Source organism: Miscanthus floridulus, chromosome 5 (genome assembly GCF_019320115.1).
Source record: "Miscanthus floridulus cultivar M001 chromosome 5, ASM1932011v1, whole genome shotgun sequence".
NCBI lineage: Eukaryota > Viridiplantae > Streptophyta > Magnoliopsida > Poales > Poaceae > Miscanthus > Miscanthus floridulus.
The window spans coordinates 116098081-116120689 of record NC_089584.1 but is presented as its reverse complement, the minus strand read 5'-3'; the positions used below and the strand labels follow the sequence as shown (position 1 = coordinate 116120689).

The 22609-nt window shown below is 43.7% G+C and overlaps 3 protein-coding genes across 4 annotated transcripts; all 3 read right to left on the bottom strand.

Moving 5' to 3' along the window:
- Positions 1-7161: 7161 nt before the first annotated feature.
- Positions 7162-11510, bottom strand: LOC136450539 (sphingosine kinase 2-like). The gene is made up of 10 exons (XM_066451019.1): positions 10829-11510; positions 10543-10665; positions 10271-10371; positions 9715-9787; positions 9401-9487; positions 9223-9300; positions 9075-9145; positions 8408-8686; positions 7848-7970; positions 7162-7596 (listed from the first exon to the last, which is right to left on the bottom strand). The coding sequence occupies exons 1-10, from the start codon at positions 11163-11165 to the stop codon at positions 7390-7392; spliced, it is 1479 nt and encodes a 492-aa protein (XP_066307116.1). The 5' UTR covers positions 11166-11510; the 3' UTR covers positions 7162-7389.
- Positions 11511-12598: 1088 nt separating this feature from the next.
- On the bottom strand, positions 12599-17969 carry LOC136450537 (wall-associated receptor kinase 2-like). 2 transcript variants are annotated; one of them, XM_066451016.1, is made up of 6 exons: positions 17296-17969; positions 16473-17204; positions 16239-16361; positions 14554-15525; positions 14108-14266; positions 12599-13840 (listed from the first exon to the last, which is right to left on the bottom strand). In XM_066451016.1, exons 4-6 carry the CDS (start codon positions 15443-15445, stop codon positions 12864-12866), a joined length of 2028 nt encoding a protein of 675 aa, XP_066307113.1. In that variant the 5' UTR covers positions 15446-15525; positions 16239-16361; positions 16473-17204; positions 17296-17969; the 3' UTR covers positions 12599-12863. The 2 variants fall into 2 exon arrangements, with proteins under 2 accessions (XP_066307113.1, XP_066307114.1); XM_066451017.1 differs by lacking the exon at positions 14108-14266.
- A 151-nt stretch (positions 17970-18120) lies between these two features.
- Positions 18121-22609, bottom strand: LOC136450538 (probable 1-acyl-sn-glycerol-3-phosphate acyltransferase 5). The gene is made up of 4 exons (XM_066451018.1): positions 22218-22609; positions 20033-20766; positions 19665-19795; positions 18121-18646 (listed from the first exon to the last, which is right to left on the bottom strand). The coding sequence occupies exons 2-4, from the start codon at positions 20656-20658 to the stop codon at positions 18204-18206; spliced, it is 1200 nt and encodes a 399-aa protein (XP_066307115.1). The 5' UTR covers positions 20659-20766; positions 22218-22609; the 3' UTR covers positions 18121-18203.

Sequence of the window (22609 nt, the reverse complement as noted above, 5' to 3'; positions counted from 1 at the left end):
TTCAGCTTCTCCGTGATGCCGTGGTGCTTAATATCTTGTTGATTGCTTGTTTTGTCCACCACAGCCACTGGAACACCGCCGTCGCCATTGCTCGCACCGCCGTGATCGCTGTGAACGCCGCCCCGCTTCACCGTTGCTTCTCCGGCCTTAATTCTTGCTTGAACGTGTTCGTGGTGAGATACTGGACCTTCCCATGCCCTCTATTTCCCCGTTTTCGGCTTCATTTCGCCGGCGTAGCACTGCCATGCCACCGCATCTGCCATGGCCGATGCCAAGCTCGTAACTCGTAGTAATTCGTCTAGCTAGTGCCTTCAGTCGATGCGCCGTGATGATATGGTCATTTTGGTACCTTGACCGTCGCCTTTGGACTCACCGTCGGTGAGTTTGCGCCGGTCAGCGCCGTCGTCGTCGTAGTCAACACGCGGGAGGTAGGAGATGACATGTGGGACCCGATGTTAGTGACTCAGCGTTCAAATGGATTTTTCTATTTTCAGATTTGAATGAATAGTGTCTGTTTTTGTTATTTTTGTGTAGATTTATTTAGAGCTCCAAAAATTATGAAAATTTTTGTGTGACTTCTCTGAGATGTATAGTATTTAAGAAAAATATGAAATAGTGTTTTTCAGTAATTTTTAAATGTGATAAAAATTGCTCAATTTATTCATAAATGGATTTCCAGGATTTTTCTAGGCTTATTTATTTATCCAAAAATTATGAAATTTGTTTTGCCACTTAGTTAACATGTAATAAACATGTACTAAAATTTTGAGCTCAATTGGAATAAGTTGATTTATTTCATAATTTTGAATTAAATAATTAATTCATAAAAGCGAATAGTAACCTTTAATGATTTAGGTTTTTGATTGGAATTTTGGATTGAGTGATGACCTTGGGTCATTTGTTGTTAATGATCCTTGGTAGTTGATGTATGTGTTACGAAAAAGATTTAGTTTGTTTGACTTGCAACTGTACCGCGAAGGAAAGTTGTATTCAAATTATTAATTTTGCATCCATCATCGAGCATCATGTTTCGAATTCCGCATCATGTTAAACATGGCATTGTTATTACGTGTAGTGAACGAAGGTGAAAACGTGGTAGTTAATCAAGCTGTTGAAGAGGTTAATCCGTCTATTGAGGTCGGATCGAATACTTGTGTAACGTCGCAGGAACCGGACTTTTCCGTCAACGAAGGCAAGCCTCGGATGCATACAACCCTACCTTGTGTTTTATAAATTAATTTCGCTTTTGCTTTCTGTTACTGCATTAAGTGATTAGGAGTTAAGTAAAAAGCCTAATTGGTGCATTACCACCCTTGTTATTCCATGTTTACCATATTACCAGTTTTAAACTCGTATATGTCTAGTTTTGCTTAGCTATGCGTAGAACGATGAAAGTCAGGTGACTACCTGCCACCTGCAAGTTTTAAACGGAACATTGGTTAACTTTGTTAGTATGTGATATGGGAATATGGAGTAATAAATCTAGACCGGGCGGACTCGGTGTGTGTGAGCCACAAGACATGGATGTCTTGTGAGCGGGTTCTTTCCGCCTGTGTCGATTAAGGCACATCCGTTGTTGAATTGCATGAGGTGAGAATTTGTAGTACTAACCACATACTCCGGTAAGCCTGAACTTGGCAATTCTATTACGAGAATGGCTACTCGCGCACTGGGAGTGGAGAGATGGCGGGAATAGCGTGTACCCACGTGGCCATGGGCTGGAATGGTGGAGTACTGTGTTCTCGGGTGGCGCGGACCCGTTCTTGTTTTAGAGGATCCGAGGGTAGGTTGGTATATGTAGGTCGGGGACCTGCATATGTCGTGTGGTCTAGAATCCCCAGCTGGGCTTAATCGGTTCGAATTGTCGTTGCTCCTCGGTTATGGAGACTCAACTCACTGTTCATCACCGTAGAATTAATAACCGGAACTTGAATAAAGCTTGTGAAGGTGTTGGATATGAAGTTTCATGATCTCAGTGCGGATCGTGTCAACTTTGTATATAATTCCCGAGAAGTTTTCTATATAAAGAATGTTGTTAAAAGAGCTTTTACGCAAAAGAACTTTGATCATTGTTAAAGCTATACCTTGAATCCCTGAGCCTGCATTACTAAGTTTATCAGTTAATATTTCGGATAAGTCTTGTTGAGTACTTTTGTACTCAGGGTTCGTTGACCCCTTGTTGCAGGTGAGCCTCATGAGCAGATCTGTTTTGGATCGTGCTGCATGACTATCGTTCGTTCTGACGATGAGAAGTAAATGTGTGATCCTTGGGCAGGATGTTTATTTTGTGTGTTAAGTATATGTTATTTATGCCACTCCACTACTACTATGGTTTGTAATAATCATCGAACTTAGTTTGTAAGGTTTGAAACAACTGGTTTGTAAACTATGTTATCGTAAGACTTCCGCTGTTTTTACTCTGATGTATATATTTGAATAAATGTTGTAATACTGCAATGACTCTGTAACGTGATCCTGCTCGGAAATCGTGGATGGTTCGGGGTTCCCCGAGGACACCCGACAGTCTTTTTAAGTTAATGGAAACATATGCATAGTTGTCGAAGGTCGTCGGACAGAGACAGATGCATGTGGGCCCTATAACTTAGGAGGTTCTGCCACATACTGCTAGTGAAGAACTTCTTTTTCTTGCCATCAAACTTGATGCCATTCTTGTTGAGCTTCTTTAGCATCTTGGCGGTTCTTCTCACCATAAGAGCAAGACTTGCATCATCAATTTTATCATCACTTGAGCTCTCATACTCAATTCTTGCTTTGCCCTTCTCTTGGCTAGCCTTGAATGCCAAGTCTTTGTCTTTCTTCTTGGTAGAGGATGAGCCATCTTATGGTGTGATGTGCATGTACATCTCATGAGCGTTGATCTTTCTCAAGATTTGAGTTAGTGTAGCGGTGGAAAGATCACCTTGATGAAGCACGATCACAATATGCCCATTTTTGTCAATGGGGAGGACACTCAAGATTTTTCTTACAACATCGGATGGTTGCATTTGAGTGAGTCCAAGCCCATTGACTTCCTCTATAAGAACATTTAAGCATGAGTACATCTCATTAGCACTCTCTTTAGGAAGCATCTCAAAAGAATTATGATTTTTCATGATAAGATGATAGCGTTCCTCACGCTCACTCTTTATTCCCTCATGGAGCGCATAAATGTCCGGCCATAGTGCATGGGCGTCCTTGTGGTTCCTCACATGGTTAAACACATCTTTGCAAAGGCCTCTAAAGATGGTGTTTCTAGCCTTTGCATTCCATTTTTTGTAATTCACTTCATCGCCCTGAAGGTGCGTGGAATCCCTAGGTTTTGGGAAACCTTGAGAGGTGGCTCTAAGAATTCCAACATCTAGAGTTTCTAAATACGCCTCCATTTGGATTTTCCAATAAGGAAAAACATCTCCCTCAAAGATAGGAGGAGGTCCATCCCTGTGAGACATCTTTCTCTAGACGGTTAAGCCTAAATACGTGAGCATGAGGCTTTGATTCCAATTGAAAGGATCAAGATGCCCAAGAGGGGGGTGAATTGGGCTAATTCTAAAATTCTTTGCAATAATTAAACCCTACACTTAGCCCACTTCACCCCTTTGCCTAGAAAGTGATTCTAATGATCTACCGTATAAAAGTTTAGCACCCTAAGTTCCAATCGTAGCATGGCAATTCTAAGAATGTAAAGACAAGAATTGAATTGCTCAAAAGTAAATGCTCAAAGTAAAGAGAGGAGAAGGAACGTGGTGATGTTTTGCCAAGGTATCAGAGAGTCGCCACTCCCCACTAGTCCTCGTTGGAGCACCTGTGCAAGGGTGTAGCTCCCCCTTGATCTGCGAAAGGATCAAGTGCTCTCTATGGGTTGATTCTTTGACACTCCATTGCGGTGAATCACCCACAACCCGCTCACAACTTGAGTTGAGTCATCCACGAGCTCCACCAGATGATCACCAAACTCACAATCACCACCAAGCTGTCTAGGTGATGGCGATCACTAAGAGTAACAAGCAAGAACTCTCACTTGACCACAACAAGCCTAATGAGAAGGGTGGATGCACACTTGCTACTCTCTTTTCACTAATGAGGCCTTAATTTTGGATTCTCAAATCTCAATCACCTCACTAGGCTCTTGCTCTCCTTGGTACTCTCAAGGGTGTTTCTCAGCTGTTGAAATGGGCAAGAGTACTCCCTTGAATGAATAGAGGAAGTATTTATAACCCCTCATTCAAAATGAACCGTTATATGCCTGAGTTAGCACTCTATGGGGTGACCGGACGCTCCGGTCAAGGTAACCGGACGCTCCGGTCAGTTCTCCCCGCCATAGAGCCGTTAAGTTGTGACCGGACTCTGACCTGTGTCCGGTCAACACTGACCGAACACATCCGGTCACAAAAACTGCTCTCTAGACCCTTACTGATGTTGACCAGACTCTAGCACCCAGCGTCCGGTCACATTACTATTCAACGTCCGGTCAGTAACCGAAACCTGACTAGCGTCCGGTCAGCACTGACCGGACGCGTTCGATCAGGATTCTCCCTCTCTGAAACCTTATTGGAGTTGACTGGACTCTAGCACCCAGCGTCCGGTCACTTTTCACTCAGCGTCCGGTCGTATCCAGATGACTTCACTTGATCAAATGAACTGACCGAACTCTACTGCCAGCGTCCGGTCACATCGGGACCAGCGTCCGGTCAACATTTGACCCTCCATTCACTTCCAACTCGAAATCATATGTGAATGAAGTTTTCTCCAATTGATCTTAGGGCTACTTAGAAGCTACCTAGTGCTAGATTTGACAAGTGTGCACCACACATAACCCACTAGACTCACCTAGGTCAAGCTACTAGTCCATACCCCCCTTAATAGTATGGCCAAAGGAAAAACAAAGTCCTAAACTACTCTAAGTGTCTCTTCAACATCAAACGACACTTAGAACTAGTCCATCCTTAACCTTGTCGTCCACCCTTTGAAAACCAAAACGATTTCCATCGTAGGGGCATGACAACCATGATTGCCTAATCAATTTGTCATTACCATGACCTAACTTAATTACCTCTGCAAAACACACGTTAGTCATAGCAATCTCATATTGTCATTAATCACCGAAACCCAACTAGGGGCCTAGATGCTTTCAATATTGAGCTAACCAAGTCCCATGAAGAACTTGATCTTGCTTATAATGCCATCCAAGAGGAACATAACACTCTTTGCATCACACACAATCAATTTGAGGTGGCATATAATGAACTTCTTGATGATGTTGAGGTCTCCAAGAAATCTAAGAAAACTTCACCCGCTAACGATGAACCTTGCAATACTATTTGTTTGTCCTCTATCACTTACCGACTTGCAAGAAGAGAATACAAGTTCAAGGAGATGCTCCTTCAATCCTCAAGTTACATCAATAGCTTGTCATAGGATACCAATTGTAGGAGGAGATGCTCCTTCATCGGCATTCATGCCAAGAGGAAGCTCCCAAAGAAGATATGGGTCCTGAAGACATGTAGCCTAAACTTGCTTGGCTACCTAAGAAAAAGAGAGGGGCTCATGAGATAGGGGAGGTTAGAGGCTTGACGTGCATAGTTGGGATGTATCAATCTTTCAAGAATATTGCCAAGCATGAACCTCAGCGGATCATCTGGTGGGCCAAGATGGACTTAGTGATCAGTTGACAAAGTCTCTATAGTTCACCGTATGATCCGATGGGACTATGTGACCTACTAGCATATCATGCAACAGGGAATATCCTAGTATATTCCCAATAAATTGTTGAAGGAATCAACTAGCACAACGCCACCGTATGATCCGCCGTAGGCCTCGTTTGGCTGGTACGAAGTTTGGCTGGTTTGTCTTCTTTTTTAGTCAGAACAGTGTTTTTCTCTCACAACATTTCAGTCAGGACAGTATTTTTCAGCCACTTTCAGCCAAGTTTCAGACCAACGAACGGGGCCGTAGCCTTTTGGAGCCAGCAGATCATTGCGTTTGCTAGCTTTTTTCAATGGCTACCAGTCTCTTTACCCTCTATATAAATGCTACCCCTAGCTCATTTGGAGTTGTTTTTTCTACCTCAATGTTGCCAACATTTCTATACATGATAGTGAAGAATTTGTAGAGTTACTCAAGCTAAGAAGTGAGGATTGAGTGCTAGCCATGAGTGCTACCGATTTTCTTGCTTGGGTTTCTTGAGTTAGAAGTCTGAAGACTTGTTACTCTTGGTGTTTGCCAACACCTAGATAGCTTGTTGGAGGACTTGATGACCATCCTCAGTGGTGTAGTTGTGAGGAGGCTCCAGAAGTTTGTACATGGTATTTCACCGTGCCAGAGTGGCGAATGAGTATTCACTAGTGGAGCGGTGCTTAACCAAGTCTTTGTGACTTCGATGCTTCAACGTGGAGGAGGGGGTTGTGGCAACAACCTGATACCATGAGAAAAAAATCTTGTCTCTTGTCCTTTCTTTTATTTGCTTTATTACTTTCATTGCTGTCAAGTTTCTTTGAGTGACAAGTAGGATTCATGGTAGTGGGTAGTTAGCATTGGTTTCTTTCTTGCTCTCTAAGGATATTACTCTCAGTGTGATCTTTGCTAAGGACAAGACTAGCTTGTTGGCCCTAAGGACCCATTAGATCGCTTTTTAGAAGAACTTAGGAGCCAAAAGCTTTGACGGTTTAGAATTTGTATAGGCTAAGGTTTATCATTTCAAATTTGTAGATCCCAACTCACCCCCTTTTAGGCCATTCGGCCCTTAACCCCTCCCCCTCTCCTGTCCACCCACCCACCACCACCCACCACCACATCTCTTAAGCAGCTCTCAAAATCTTGGTAAATAGATAAAATTATGAAGAAATTATCCTGTGCCTACGTTTTGAATTTATTTTCGAATGAAGTGGATTATAGAAAAAATGTTTAAAAGCTGCGCAAACTCTAAGTGTCTTAATCTTTTTGAATCAAAATAGATCACTGGTACATTCAGAATAAATGTATAATGCCCAAAAGATATAATTAGGGAAGTGCACAGATATATGAACAGTTCCACCTATATTGTGTTTTTTTAACACCTACACTGTGTTATTGGTCAAAACTTGTAAAGAACAACACAAAGTTATTGAGCAACAGTAGAAACAATCGACATGATCAAACTAACCTTAGGAGAGAGTAGAAAGGGCAGAAAGGAAGGGTCATTTTGGGGTGTTTGTTCTGACATACATGAATGACATAGTTCGTCTTAGCAAAATTAATTGTTTTTTTCTAGATTCTGCTTTCATTGGCTTGGGGTGGGGGTTGGTCGTGGTAGTGGATATTGTAAGGTCCATTTCTTGTTGTATCTCCACTTCAGCATTTTCCTTCGAAGGCTTGGGACATTTGTAGGCAACTTCGTTTGGGCAATGGTATTCTTCAGCGAATCTTGTCAGGGCAATATATGGTAGCCAATGCTTGGTGCACTGTCAGCTGAATAGGATGGCCATAAGCCATCACATCTTGATGTTCGTTTTTTCCGTATGTTCCTTTTCCTCTAGCAATTACCTCACCGTCCACGTCTATAATGCCACCCCTTTTGGGGTTCTCAACAAGCTGGCCTGGTGATAATTTAAAAGATCTCACCTGCAGAAGTCACCATAACTAGCATCATTTCCTTGATACCGATGTACTATTAAATTGAGAAGAGATGAAAGACCTGAACCATGATAAATTAATCATGCTGCACTGACAATAAGATATAAGTTGAAGTGCCTTATTTTCCACTGAACATCAGAATATTCAGTCAAAACATAACTTAATATGGTTTATTTAACCTTAGGAAAGTTTCACTGTAAGTTGCAACGTCCTAACGTCAGTGGATGAGAGAAACGAACCTTGAGATATGTAACATATGGTGATTTGACATAACTCCCGTCGCTCATATTCAGCAATAGAGCTAAAAGATCAGCCTTTGGACAATCTCTGAGTATGACTGCATCCATATAGCCATCTGAGAACTGCACAATAATCACAACATTCAACTTCCTTGAGTTGAATATACTAAATCAAGACTGACAAAAAGAAATCTAGAAGCAAATGGAAGTATGGAACTGAACACTCAAATACATGACGCATAATGATTTCTGTACCAACCATGCAGAATCATTCATTATGCTGATGGTCTAAGCGCACATTTAAACTTTTTTTACTACTTCTTAATGCTTGTCCTGAGAATTCAGTTCCAGCATCCAGAAAAAAACTCAATACCCTTGTGATAATAAAAAAAAGTAGCAACTGAAAAGAAGTGTTTTAATCTTGAGAACTGTAGTTCTGTATAAACATTTTCTGAAGTTCATTTGGTGAGTAAACAAACTAGCTATTCCAGATTTCGAAATTCAAAAGGAAACAGACACCCTAGACAAAATGTTACTATTGCAAGAGGCTATTCGGTTACCTTTGCCTCTGGAGCTGCCATGATATCCTCGGCAGCCCATGGCACATTGTTTACCCAAACTGAAATAAATGGGCCATCAATAAATCTCCAATCTGAAGCTTGAAACTCAACTGAAGGACCTGGATAACAAGATCGATGAGATTTTCCATTTTGCTCCACAGACTCTACAATGGAATTCTTGACTTGCTTGATGGGTTCTCCATATGCCTCGTAGCCTGGGGCAGGCACGAACTGAATACTTCCGCAGTATTTTCGCAAGTTCATTATGCGCACCACAGCCTGAAAAAAGGCAAGAGCTTTGTTAAGACTTCAGGTATCATTTCCCTAACAGCAAAGAAAACAAAATAATAAGGTAAGTTTCTGAAGCTAGAATTGATCCTATAGGACCAAGCCATTTAATTACTTGTCGTAATTAATAACAAGTGTAAATGATGCCAGTAGCAAAGAATTGGACGAAGATTCAGAAAAAAGAAATGACAGGAAGTAAGGCCTAGGTACAACCAACAAAAACAAAAGCATAGGAGTAGATATTTAGATGAAAGGGTAACCGTGCAAATTTGTCAAGCACCACACTCTAGATCCTACTGTAAGTCCACATGCATTAAGGGGCATTTCAGAGATGATAAAATAGATAATTGTCAAGAAATAGTAATGGTTGAGCATATACATAGAAGTCGAAGCGTGCACTTCCCATCCATCTGTATTTCTCAGACTCGATATCTATATCGGCCACCAAACCTGAGATACTTTAAAGTTAATCAGATAATAATAATAAAAAGTTACATTAAAACCTGACTGTTTTATCAAGTGCGTACCCCAGGTCATTAGCAAGACACTGAAAAATTTCGTGTCCCCTTGCAAAATGGTACAGACATCTAAGGACTGCTTGTGACCTGAACACCAAGAAATTCATGTTTCCTTCTCTCCACTGGAAAATCTCCATGCGTCATGTAGTTTTGAGCATGATAGGGGGAAAGAAATTAGAGAAGTAACCTTTGATTATGGCAAATACAGCATTTGAAACCGAGTATTTCTCACTGGCAGCATGCAGAAGTGATTTAGCCATGCCATTTCCTGTACCTGCACACATGACCAGGCCAGGCCTGTTTTGATCGCTTACTAGTGTTTTAAGTGGTACTCCCTCTGTTCCAAACTATAAGACGTTTTGATTTTTCTAGATACATACATTTGTTTTCCTTATGTATCCAGACATAGCGTCTATGGAAGTGTATAGTAAAAACTAGTATATATCTAGAAATGTCAAAACGTCTTATAATTTAGAACAGAGTGTGTAAGATTTTCCGTACCTGCTGGAATTACCCCGATAGGCATTTTTATTGCCTCCTCCCAATCTGTCCGTTGAAGAATTCCGTTTACTACCTACGCACGAAATCACAGCATGAGAAACAAAAATGAACCTGATTTGAAAAATAATTCCAACTTTTTCGAAGGGAGAGACAGTACGGTATGAGAGTAGTACGCACGTTTCTCTCACTTTTTTTTCTAGCAACAGTACGTTTTCAGATAATATACTATTTCTTCATGAAATCTTTGGAAGGCACTTGTAATGTAAGGACGACGAATGGGTATCACGTCAAGTGCAAACAATGTTGACATAGGAACAACCAACAACGAATTCGCACGGTTTTGGATTTTACTTAAACAGCCGCACTCAAGAAGAGCTCAGTAAAGTTTGATATTCATCGACGAATTAACACAATGAAGTCAATTGGCATTAGCTGGTATAAGGACGAACAAAACGCAAGTCAGCGCTTACATTGAAGGCCTGTCATGCCAGCTGTGAACACACGTTACCTACTTATTAAAAAAATTCAGACTCAGGCTGCGTGATGTATCGCTAACCTCCACGAGGACGCCGTCGCCGCTAACGCAGACGACGCCGTCGTACTCCGCGAGGTCGAGGGAAGACGCCACCTCCCGGGAATGCCCCTGGTACTCGGTCTCTGAAACAGATCACGAACAAAACGGATCGATATAACCGCAACACCATGTTCGGCCGGTATTAAAGCTGATAAGTTGGCTGAAGCTGATTTTTTTGTGATACTATAGATTCTAGCCGGCTGATAAGTTCGAGCGAACATGGAAAAGCATCCACATTTATTTACATGCTGAACCTTGCAGTGTGATGTTCACACCCGCAGCTTCAAACAGAGGCTTGATTTCCGTGTCGTAGATCTTCTTGGCGCATTTCTTGCCGCCGAAAGGGTTGACGAAGACGAACAATCTCTTGGGCCGGCCTGTGCGTGAAATTTCATCACAGACGTGATTAGCTCATTAGCTGGTGCTGATCTTTCATCATTAATTAGACTGAAAGCTGGTACAGTGCAAATTAAAACAGGGGACTAATTTTTCATCTAGCCTGATGACTGCCTGATTGGTGAACAGTGAAAGCACACGTACCGAAGGAGTCGAGGCAGCGTGTGAGCCTCTGGCCCCACGCCACGGCGGCGCCCTCGCCGTCCGCCATCTGGAGCACGAAGTCCCTCCTGCACCGCTTCCCTCCCGCGCCCGTGGCCGCGCCCGCACACGACAGCGCCCTCGCCGCGCCCGCCGCCACGAAGGCCCTGACGACGACCTCCTCCCCCCTCACCTGGACCCCGAGCACCTCGCGCTCCAGCGACAGCGCCCGCTCCGCCCCGCCAGCAGCGCCGCGGCGCCACCGCAGCTCCACGTCGCTGAGCGTGGCTTCCGCCGGCGCGCCGTCCACGCGGACATTGGCCGTGGCGCGGTCCTCCATACGGAAGGGCGTGGCCGGGATGTTTTGGCGCCCGACGATGTCGAGGGAGTGGCGCGCAGGCAGGCAGGCGGAGTCGACGACGAGCACGGGCGGGACGAGGACGAGGCGAAGGCGATCGATCGATCGATGTGGAGTGGGGCGTAGGCGCGTACAGTAGCTTTCTACGGGCGGACGGCGCGGGGCGGGCGGGGCTTTGGCGTGTCGAGTTTGTTGTACGATGAGAACCAAGGCGTCAAGGTAGCGGCGGGTTGTGAGAAAAACATGCTCCGGCTGTAAAAAGAAGCCAGCCGAAACCAACCAGCCGAATTTCAGCTTCGTCCAGCGCCCGCTCTCGCTCTCACTGTCACTCGCCTTCCGCTTCCAGATTATCAGCTATCGCTCGATTCTTATCAGATTTTATCCGCGAGATCCTGACACACGTCACCCAGAAACGTTTCAAACCTCTCGGGAGCTCGCGTGCCGTCCACGGCGACCTGTCCTCGCTAGCCTGGAGGGTCATCACTCATCAGATTGAGGCGTACGGGGATGGTTCAGCGTTCTCATGTTCTGCAACGAAATACAAACGCGAGTGAAGGCGTTTGCATAACCTTTTATTTATAGTCAGAAGAGCTATGAACTGCGTCCGAGATTCTCGGAAGTTTTTAGCGCTGTTCGCTAATTTTTACTGGAAACGCTGAAGAAATGCCAGTTCTGCAAAGGATTTTCCTGACCAAACGTCTCTTTCCAGGAATTGAGGGATTGTTTACCACACCAAATTCCGTATGCCATACATGTGGTTTTCAAAGTGAATGGACGTGCCAGACATTGTAATCTTCACGACTGATTCCGTCTTTAATTGAGATGGGGACATGCTGACTTCTGACGATGAGGATGCTATGCGTGCGTGGAAAAACAGTAGCGCAACGTGACTATTGGAGTATATATGGACCGCAAAAATAACTAAAATAGTGCATAGGAAAAACAGTAGCGTAAAGTATTTCGACCGCAAAAATAACTAAAACAGTGCATACAAAACGCCGTTGCATCCTGATACTACTTAAACCAATGATTGCATCCTGATACTCCAAAGTACAGTTATTTTTTTTTTCCGTTTCTTCACTTCATCTCTTGATAATGTGACGATGAACAATTAGTTCTCTTCATAATAATAAAAAAAGTCATTTAGATTTTTATTGCACTGGCCCAATCAGAAAGGAAGGCACGGTTTTTTCGTTTCTTCACTTCATCTCTTGATAATGTAACGATGAACACTTAGTTTTCTGCATAATAATCAAAATGTCATTTAGATTTTTTATTGCTATGGCCCAATCAGAAAGGAAGGCGCGGCCTAATGGGCATGAAGGCATGGAGCCTTGGATAGGATAATGCAATTTGAAGAAAAAAATAGCAGAGGGGTCTATTGTGTATGATAAAAGTAGCGAAGAATATAACGATTGTCGCAAACAAAGAAATGAACTTTTATATACATGGCACTTACAATTACAAGCTACAACACTAAAATGGCACTTGACATGCTTTTTTCTTGAACAGACGGCACCTGACAAGTTATAACATGCACACGTGCTCACATTTTCTTCGGATCAATAGAACCTATTTGGCCCTATTTTAGCCAAGCACCAATTTCTTGTTCTATCCGGAAGATTTTAAACTACAAATTGCATCAACAGCAAATCGCGTTTCAATTTATCTGCCCTGTGATCACTTCAGCAGGTACTGAAGACGCTCTGCTACATCTGCCATCTCAGGCCTTTGATCGATATCAGTACTAAGACTTTGAACAATAATTTCTGCCAAACTATGAAAAACCCCAGTGTTTCCAATCGCTGCTACTTCTGGGTCAACAAGCTCAATCACTCTCTTCTTCTTTGAGTAAGTATCAAGGGAATTCCCCAGTATGCTGTTGTTATCAGGATCTAAGGCCTTCTTCCTAGTAAAGAGCTCTAAGAGCACAACTCCAAAACTGTAGACGTCACTTTTACTAGTGTATAGGCCTGTCAGCACATATTCTGGATCCATGTAGCCCCAGTTACCAATGATAGTGCTGGCGTAATTTTCATCAACGGTAATCATCCTAGATGTACCGAAGTCGGAGATCTTTGGCACAAAGTCCTCATCTAAAAGTATATTAGCTGGTTTAACATCGCCATGAAGAATTGGTGTAGTGATTTCTGAATGCATGTAAGCTAGACCTTTTGCCGATTGTGCAGCAATTTGTAGACGTAGATCCAAGTTGAGAGGCACCCTGTTGCTGTCATGCAGAATTCTGTCGAGGCTACCATTGGGCACATACTCATAAACCAAAATTGGAACATCAACTTCTAGGCAACACCCTATGAGCTTAACAATGTTCTTGTGCAAGACTCGAGATTGAATAATAACTTCGTTTACAAATTGGCCTGCTAATTTAACATCAATCTTGGGCTTCTTGACAGCTACTGGCTGAGTTTCATCTCTAAGATATCCCTTGTAAACCTCACCGAAGCCACCTTGCCCAATACGATTACTACTTTTAAGTGTTTGCTCCAGCTCCTTCTTCTTGAAGAGCTTAATCTTGTTAACTTCTTCTATTATAGGACCCCCATTCTTTCTAAAATAATCTTTCATCTTTCTTTTCTCTTTGGCAAGAAGACTGGCAAACACTGCAACTGCTATGATAAAAAATCCACCTATTGCACCTACATAAACAACAAAGAAACCAGGCCTGTAAAAGCCAATAAAATCTTCTAAACAATCGTAATTTGTGCAGTGCATGTACTGTTATTATCCGAATTTCTAAATAAAGCATTATGTGGGTAGGTCTTTCGATGATGTCATTATCCTAAAATACCATGCTATCTGTTGGAACAATGATGTAAAAGTATTCAATATTCATATATATCAAGAATTTATATACACATAAAGAGTGGACCACCATCAGGAGATGAAATATGGATCATATGTACCGATGGTGATTTTTGCTGCAAGCGGAAAATTGGGGTTGCAAGGATCATTAAACGGATCAGCACTGTAGGAACCACTGGGGCATTTGCATTCGTAGGAACCCAGTGTATTCCGGCAAACACCTTTGCATGGATACTCATGACTTTCACACTCATTGATATCTGCATTGTTTACCAACTTCGTTTATTAGAACAATGGAAAACTATCCATATGGAAAGCCAACTTGAATTGCAACATGTTTTCATGTATATAAGTACGTGCTATATACTGGATTATTATTACCAATAATGATATAGAAAATGTGAATAAAATTTCAAGTTGCAACTTGCAACTTGATATTGGAATTCGAAAATAATACAAGAATTTGTCCTCCAAATTAAAATTAAACACTGCAACCTTCTGGCCGATCAAGTAAAAGAGAAGAAGCGTGCGTGGTGAACACACTTACCGGTGCAACCGTTTGCAATATAGGGGTTGCCTTCGTAGCCCATGCTGCAGGTGCAGACATACCCAAACCCATTGGAGGAGTCACGACACTCACTGTTGGCGCTCACACAAGCATAGCTCTCTGCCCTCCTCTTTGCGTCGTCACACGTCATGTTGTCACGGATGGCCCAATCCAGCCACACAGGCATCATGGTGTTGGTTTCCATCTTCAGGTCAGCTGTGTGGAACGTGTAGTTGTCCCTGTCCACCAGGAAGGCATAGTCGCAGGGGCTGAAGCCCAGCCTTTTTTTGTGGGTGTACACCTCGAAGTTCATCCTGTTGTCGGTGAGGCCCGGTGGGATGTCGAGACGACAACAGCCGACGCCAGCACAGGCGCCATTCATCGCGCTTTTTGAGTTGTTGCAGTAAGACATGCAGCCAGTGTAGTATCCATAGTCGTAGTCATTGCCCTCACTCCGCTGGCTCTCAGTGTAACCCAGGGTGTTGCAGCCTACGACAACAAGCTGGTTGCTGCCGTTGGAGATACGGTACACCTCTTCACGGTTGAACTGCACATCGCCGTCGCTCCAGGCATACACCAAGTCCGAAGAGTTGAAGCACTGCCACGCGACAGGCAGCATCACACGGGCCTCTGCCGTCCTGATGGAGAGGTGGTTGAGTGGAACGGGTTTCGTGGTGCCAGCAAGCACCGGCCTGTCCAGACTGTGGTCACAGATGAGCTCGAAGCCCTTACGGAAGCAGCCCGCACCAATGCCGAATGGATATTGGATGGCTATGCCTCCACAGCTGTCTGGGCATCCAGAGGTGCTCTCAGACTCAGGAGTAGAACTGAAAGCTGTTAATGCCACTAGCAGTAGCAGTAAATATGGATGCAAGATTAACATTGTCGGCATTACTTTGTTGCTTTTTCTGACGAACCAATTGCGATTCAGTGGCTTACTGAATTCTTCAAGGAATCATCACCTCATTACTCCTGATAAAGGGATAATTAGGTCACATCAACGTGTAGCATAGAAGAGGATTTCTTCTTCTTCTTTTTTTTGATAATGACTGAACCATTATCTTTTGTTAAAGAACTCCAACTATTTGTTCCCTTATTTTATAATATATGGCAGTTTAGATCATGAATAGTTCTATTTTGTCAAAAAGAAGAAGTACAAAGCAGTCTCCAATTCGTCGGAAGCAATCATCAGTGATGGTTCAGAACTGTCATAAAAATAGATTTGGAGCCATCATGACAGATCAATATTTAGGGTCAGTGTTACGACAAACGGTTTTTTGAACCATGTATAAAATTTGTAACTGATGGAGTTTGAAGCTAGAACTGTCTGTGACAGTCTATTAGCACCAACGAGATAGTTGTGCAAGACTTTTTTTAGATAATGAGTTGTACAAGACTTAAAAAGAGGGTAATTTTGCAGTAGTTAGGTGCTCTCAAAGTGGAGGACAAATAACAAGAACGATATGTGTAAAAAAGATTATGTAGGAGTACTTTGCAAAAACGTCTATGGCCATGAAAACACAATGAGATGGCAAAAAGAATCTGCAAAGCCAGGTCCAGGAGAGACAGAGATCATCATGATAGTGGCATGATACAATTCAAATGGTTTGACAAAAAATCATTGGAGGTAACAACGTTTAAATCTCCCAGCAGAAGTCATGAAGTAGTTGGTAGGCGGAAGATACCTTCGGAAAGAAGAATCTTAGCATAAACAATTGATCTAATGACTCTGCTCCGATCCCACCACACTCTCACAAAGGAACGCCTGAAAAGTACATTCCATTATGCATGCCTCCCACCGCCCAAAACTGCAAGAAATTCACCAAGAATTAACAGGACATCGACTGCTGAAATTCTAAGAATAAATCAATCCGCTTGGCGAGATTTCATAACACGAGAAGTGAACATTTCCGATTCACCTTGGCGAATTGGGGGAAAGAAGTGGGAAAGGAGCAAGGGGTTGCCTGCGTCGCCTACTGCAGGGCTCAAGGCAGGCTGCTGTTCTGGCTGGTTGACGGCTGCGGCAAGGCGGCGAGCAGCATGCAGGACTGCAGGAGAAGTGCCGGAAGAAGAAGAGTTGAGGGCAACGGAGGTGGGGAAACGCCGGAGCGGGACGCCTGGCTGAGCTTCTGACAACTATATATTGTTGGAGTTCCGTCAAGTCTTCCCTGAAGCTGCTGATCCCTCTGTGAACTACTTGCCTTACATGTGGTTTTCATAGTGAATGGGCGTGCCAGACATTGTAATCTTCACGACTGATTCTTCTGTCTTGAATTGAGATGTGGACATGCTCTGACTTCTAACCATGAACAAGTCGCAAAAAAAAAAAGACTTCTGACCATGAAGCAATGTTATGCGTACCTGCGAAAACAGCAGCCCAATGTGCTCCAAAGGCAGTCCATAGGGATTAAACTATTCCTTAGAGACTGGCTGAAACACTGTGAAAGAAATAATAGAGCAGTCCATAGCAAAACTCACCCGAAAACCTAAGGACCGCCCATATGCAATCTGATCTTTCTCCATCGCGGCCGTCGAGACTGCCGCCCCGGCCATCCGCGCCGCCGCGAGTCCAGCCATCCGCGCCACCTGCTCGGCCATCCGCGCCGCTCACGCCAGCGCCGCCGCAGCCATCTGTGCGGCCCGCCCACCATCTGCACGCCGAGCATGAGGAGGAAGAAGCTAGAACCCGATTCGTGAAGACGAGGCCGATTGAAGTTCGATCTGAACGGAGAAGGAACCAACGGCGGCGGCAGGAACAAGCGTCGACCGGAGAAGAAGTAGCGGCGGCAGGAACAAGCGTCGTCGCTGACCTCCTCGTTGTCGCCCACGCTGAGGACGAAACGGTCCCTGCCGCCTCCGGGCGCGCTCTTGGCCCGGAGCGCCCGTGCCCAGCGCGCGCACCGGTAGCCTTCATCCGCTCCCCGTCGGTCGGCCGGGGAAGAAGTAGCGTCGGCGGAGGAACGAGCCGAGGCCGGGGAAGAAAAGCGTGGACGGTTGGGCCTCAGATTTTTTTATGTGATGGTGGGTCCCGTATAGTGCATTAAAAAACGCTGTTGCCGGGGATCGAATCGACCGCAAAAATAACTAAAACATAATTATTGGAGTAATATCGACCGCAAAAATAACTAAAAATAGTATATTCCGCGTGACAGGCGGGAATACTCACCACTATACTACAACGACTTCTGTGTTTAGTTCTAACACTAAGAAGTAAAGTCACATTTTCTTCCTACTTCAATTTTTTTTTGGAATAAACTACTCTACATTTACAATCTGAACCTACACAACTCCAACCCGTAAAGAACAGGAGGTCCGCCGGTCTCTTAAATCTTGAGAACGGAGAAGATTACTTCATGGCAATTCAGTCAAGGCATCCGATGGTAGATGTGCATATGAACTAAAGCCTGTACCATGGTATAGCTCAGAGTACACTTCACTAGTTCACTGCCTTCATATAAGATAAGACCTCATAAACTGATGAAGCACAAGAAAATTTCCCCATACGCATATATCATTTTTTTGAACGCACATACGCATATATTATCATAGCTCCTACTGCAGAAAGGGAACCTTGAATGGCACAAGCCTGGAATTCAAGCAGTAAACATCCTTTCCGGATATACAGTTTCCATAGCAAGTTACATCAACATCTACACAGCCTTTGTGGCCTTGACATCACCCTCCGGTGAACCTATCAGTTGGGGTGGTAGTACCGAGTAATAGGTAACAAATGAGAGGTAAGCGCAGCTTGCTACAACATAGACCTTGAACCACACAGATGAGAAAAGCGTCAGGTACAGGCAGATGACCGTCAAGCCTACTACTGTTAAAAAGTTTGCCAGGCACTTCAGCGTCGATAGATCTCCTTCCGTTCCTTCAGCAGGAAAGTGACCGTTCACGAAAAAATCTGACAGGAGCTGGTCCTTCTGCCTAAACCTCTCGATCATCCATTCTGTTATCTTCTCTTCTGATGTGGGGATCTGATGGAGCTGAACCGTTCTGATGTGGATGTGGACTTCAGAAGGATCAACGCCATAAACATTGTCCAGAAAATCTGGCAGTCGATGCTTGTATGCTATTGTGACATCATAAACTGCAAGGATGGCATGTCGGGGATCAGGAGTCAAATATTAGAGTGAACCTTAGCAAAAATACATTGCAGTACATAAGAAACAGAAAAGAGACGTTTCAAAAACTACAAAGTAGCTAGGGGTTTGAAATCTTTTTTTTTTTTTGGGGGGGGGGGGGGGGGATAGCTAGGGGATTGAAATCTTAATAGGTACAGCTGCAGTTACGTTTCATGTTACATGGACTTCAAGTATATGTGGTCCTATCCTAGCCTGTTCGCTTGCTCGTAAACGATCGTAAATTTCCAGCCAGGAACAATGTTTTTCTCTCACACCAAACCAGCCAGCAGTAAATAATCCACGATACGATACGGCCTGCCGAACAGGCTTAGTTTCCTCTATGTAGTTGTTTTGATCACCAGTACCAAACGATGAGACATTTTGGGAATGCGAGTACTGGTCTATTGGACCACACAGAGCCTGTACACTTGTACAACACCGGTACTAACTCGTTTAGTTCCCTTTGAAAGCAAAATATGATCCTTTTCATTAACTCAAATTATAATTACATTCCCTCAATAATATTATTCTTAGATGCCTAAAACAGTGAAGAACATTTTTTCATTCTAAAGCAAGAATTGATAACCCATGCATTTGCTGAATGTGAACTTTTTAAGAAATTTCATAGATTTTAAGAACGATTATGGCATACTCAAGAAAAAAGTATAACAACTTTCACAGAGTGAATATTTTTCCACAGATAACTTGATGGGTTCTAAGAATGCTTATAACATACTCCAGAGAATAACAGTTTGACAGAGATTTAATATATATTTTTCACAATTAAATTAATGTAATGGATATAACTTATAATACCCAAGAGTTGAATTTTCTGTTGTAGGTTGACAGTTATTTGTTCATAAAGATTCTGCTGAGAAGCCAAAAAGAAGAAATCCTTGAGCAATAGTGCCACACAACATCATGGCAGCAAATGGGCAAATGTATCATGTGTGCACGAAATGAGTAGGGGGAAAGAGTGTTCACCTTCATCTAAAGAACTCCTCAGCTCTTGCAAACAACATATGAACCCCTTTGTCTTTGGAAGGAGGACATGTTCTAACTTAGGCCAACCATGTTCTGAAGCATACTCTTGACTCTTGATGCATTTCTTCTCACTAAGATAGAATCAGAAATCAGCAACAAATATAGGAAAAGAGGAAGAATCATGCACATTGAATAGAGCGACAAACAATTTCTAAAGTAATACATAGGATTAATAAAAAAGTACCACATTTAATGTTTAGATCGGTAATCACTAACTATGAAAATTTGAGAGATTAAATTTATGTGATAAAGTACAGACTCAGTCATGAATGTACAAACAATGAATTTCAAAGATAATTATGCCTTACGTATAATCCGTGCCTTCAGGAAAAACTGCCAACCAGATAGGATCACTGGGGTTCTTAAATTTTGATAATTTGTTCTGGATAATTGCTTCATCAATCTCCCATTTCCGTTCTACCGGGATAAACTCAAAAATGTGAAATGCCCAGCTAAAAATAGGCAACTTCATCAAGCTGCTCTTAAGTATGTACTTGATATATCCTAAATGGCCTTTCCTCAGTGCAAGATCCCACAAGTACATCCAGTCAACCTCGGTCCTGTGGTTAGCAAATAACAAAACACGCCTTTTTGGAGGCACGTTTTCACCAGAAAAGACAACCTTGGTTTTGTTTATCTTCTCAAACAAGAATGGCCATAAAGATAACCACATTCCAAATAGAAAGGAAGTCGCCTTTCGGCTGTAATGCACACTGAACAGCCGCACAACAAAGGTAGTAATAGGAGCCAAGTAAACTATCAATAGGAATGCTGTTGACAGTATAATCGCTACACATGCTACACCACGGCATCGCCTCATGGGGGTCAATGGACGGTGCTTTGGTCCATTGTTAAGAATGGGTCGGCTAACATGATGCACTTGCTTCTTCTCTCCACTGATATGATGCCCTTGGGAACCACTTGAACCATTCATCTTTCAAGACTAATACTGAATCCTTAGCTCAATTTAAAAATTCAAAACAGGGCTAAAACCCAGCACCAAAGATTATCTAAACATCGTGAAGGGTAGGAGGAACGAGAACTGCAAAAAAAATCAACATTACTGATCAGATGTAAGCATACTATCTAAGATTCAAGAGTTAGCATACTCTACTTGAAAGAAACGCGATCACTTTGATTCAGTTCCATCAGAAGCTTAACAATCATGCACAACAATAATCTGCCGTTAGGGGACATGACATCACCTTCTGCCATGCATATCAGTGGGAAACACAGAGTCAGAAACACACACCCAGAATTAACTGTTATCTCATCTTCTCTGTAACTCTGCATGAGGATGCACAGTCGCAAACACGTGGCTGTGCCTGTGTGGCTGAGCACCTAGTGAGTAGCGACAAACTTCCACTTTGCCATAAAATCTCAACACTCAAGATGCGTGCAAGTTTAGACACACCATCAAATAAAGCAATTATTCCGCAGGTCCAACAGCTTGCAGCTCACTAAATGCCAGCTCCAATTAGGAAGACCATCTAGAAACAACCACCCAGATTATGCAACTCAACCACTCAGCAACCAAACTATCAGCTCTCAAGGCAATTGATGCGTTCAGGGCATCTGCATGGGTCGCGACACTCCAACAGATACAACAATTATTGCAGAAGAAGTCACCGCGCATCCAATTATCCAAACGAATCCTACTACGCAGGCCGAGACATACTGAAAATGCCACGCAACTGTCTATGTCGTATTCACAGCATGTATGTCCCAGCATGCACATGACAAATAAAAGAGTCGCATTTCTGGCCAATTAGGAATTAGATGAACTAACGTGGTTTGGACTCCAAGTCAATCATTTATGCAATTTAGCTATATTCAAAAGTAATTGGTGGTTCTCTAATCAATGAACCATAAAACTGCACCAGAAAGCTAATCTGCTTCTGCAAAGTACCATCAATACATTGCATAAAACTTTATATATTTCTTCATGATTACATAATTACACTCCCTTATTCAGATATATTAGTAGTACCGCGCCTGCCATGTTTGGCCGTTCTACATGCATGTGCTCAGGAACTTGAAAGGAAGCTGGAAGCATAAATTGCAAAGAGAAGTATATCCTGATACACCTAGAAGGAATACCAAGATTCGATGCCTAAGATTCCCAGACAAAATTCCCATTTCTACATACAACTAAAAGCGAAAATTCAGCCTCTGTGATTCCCTGATGTGGCCACCCATGGCGAACAAGCGGTTGCACCTCCAGCCAGACTAGATTCACAGTGATCAAGAAACTCACGGCAATACACCTAACCACCTCATCATGGCTGCTTAGTTAGCACAGGGAAATCGCTTAACCCAGGAAACCACCAACTAGCAATCCTAGAGGCACGAACTCGCCCGGGAACCTAGCGTCGCCTAATCGCCGGCCCAGAACGCCGACCTCGAACGCCGCCGACCGCCGTCAAGAGCGGGATTGCTTGAAAGAAGGAAATGGATAGCAACAAGGTGCAGAGACACAGAGAGATGCAATACCAGGGAGGAATTGGTCGTCGCCGGGAGCCGGGGAGGGGCCGGCCTGGGTTTCGGTCGGCCGTGAATTTCGATGGGATCTGCGGGGTCCTCCCCTCAGGGCGGAGGAAGGGGACAGAGGAGCACGAGGGAATCCCGGGTCGCACCACGCGATAGGAACCAGCGGCAGCCCGAGGCCGCGGCCCCGGGGGGAGCGGAGAAAGCTTTATACTCCTGCGCACGCGCTCTAATCATCAGTCTACTGCAGTCTACAGGCAGGTAGGCGCAGGCTGCAGCCTGCAGGCTGCTCTCGGGCTGCGGTGCGGGAGCGTTCCGCGTCAGGGGCGCGGTCGCGGTTGAGCGGCGGCCGCCCCCGCGCGTCGCGACGGTGGCGTACTGGCATGGCTGTGTGTGGC

Coding starts and splice junctions, on each gene's coding strand:
- LOC136450538 (XM_066451018.1), bottom strand. CDS start 20,658: ATGAATGGTTCAAGTGGTTCCCAAGGGCATCATATCAGTGGAGAGAAG. Junction 19,796..20,032: donor CCTGAAGGCACGGATTATAC/GTAAGGCATAAT, acceptor ATTCTATCTTAG/TGAGAAGAAATGCATCAAGA. Junction 18,647..19,664: donor GAGGAGTTCTTTAGATGAAG/GTGAACACTCTT, acceptor CCATCCTTGCAG/TTTATGATGTCACAATAGCA.
- LOC136450537 (XM_066451016.1), bottom strand. CDS start 15,445: ATGCCGACAATGTTAATCTTGCATCCATATTTACTGCTACTGCTAGTG. Junction 14,267..14,553: donor TATTGCAAACGGTTGCACCG/GTAAGTGTGTTC, acceptor TAAACAATGCAG/ATATCAATGAGTGTGAAAGT. Junction 13,841..14,107: donor TGCAGCAAAAATCACCATCG/GTACATATGATC, acceptor TTGTTTATGTAG/GTGCAATAGGTGGATTTTTT.
- LOC136450539 (XM_066451019.1), bottom strand. CDS start 11,165: ATGGAGGACCGCGCCACGGCCAATGTCCGCGTGGACGGCGCGCCGGCG. Junction 9,488..9,714: donor TATCGGGGTAATTCCAGCAG/GTACGGAAAATC, acceptor TCATGTGTGCAG/GTACAGGAAATGGCATGGCT. Junction 7,597..7,847: donor CATATGTTACATATCTCAAG/GTTCGTTTCTCT, acceptor TGACTTCTGCAG/GTGAGATCTTTTAAATTATC.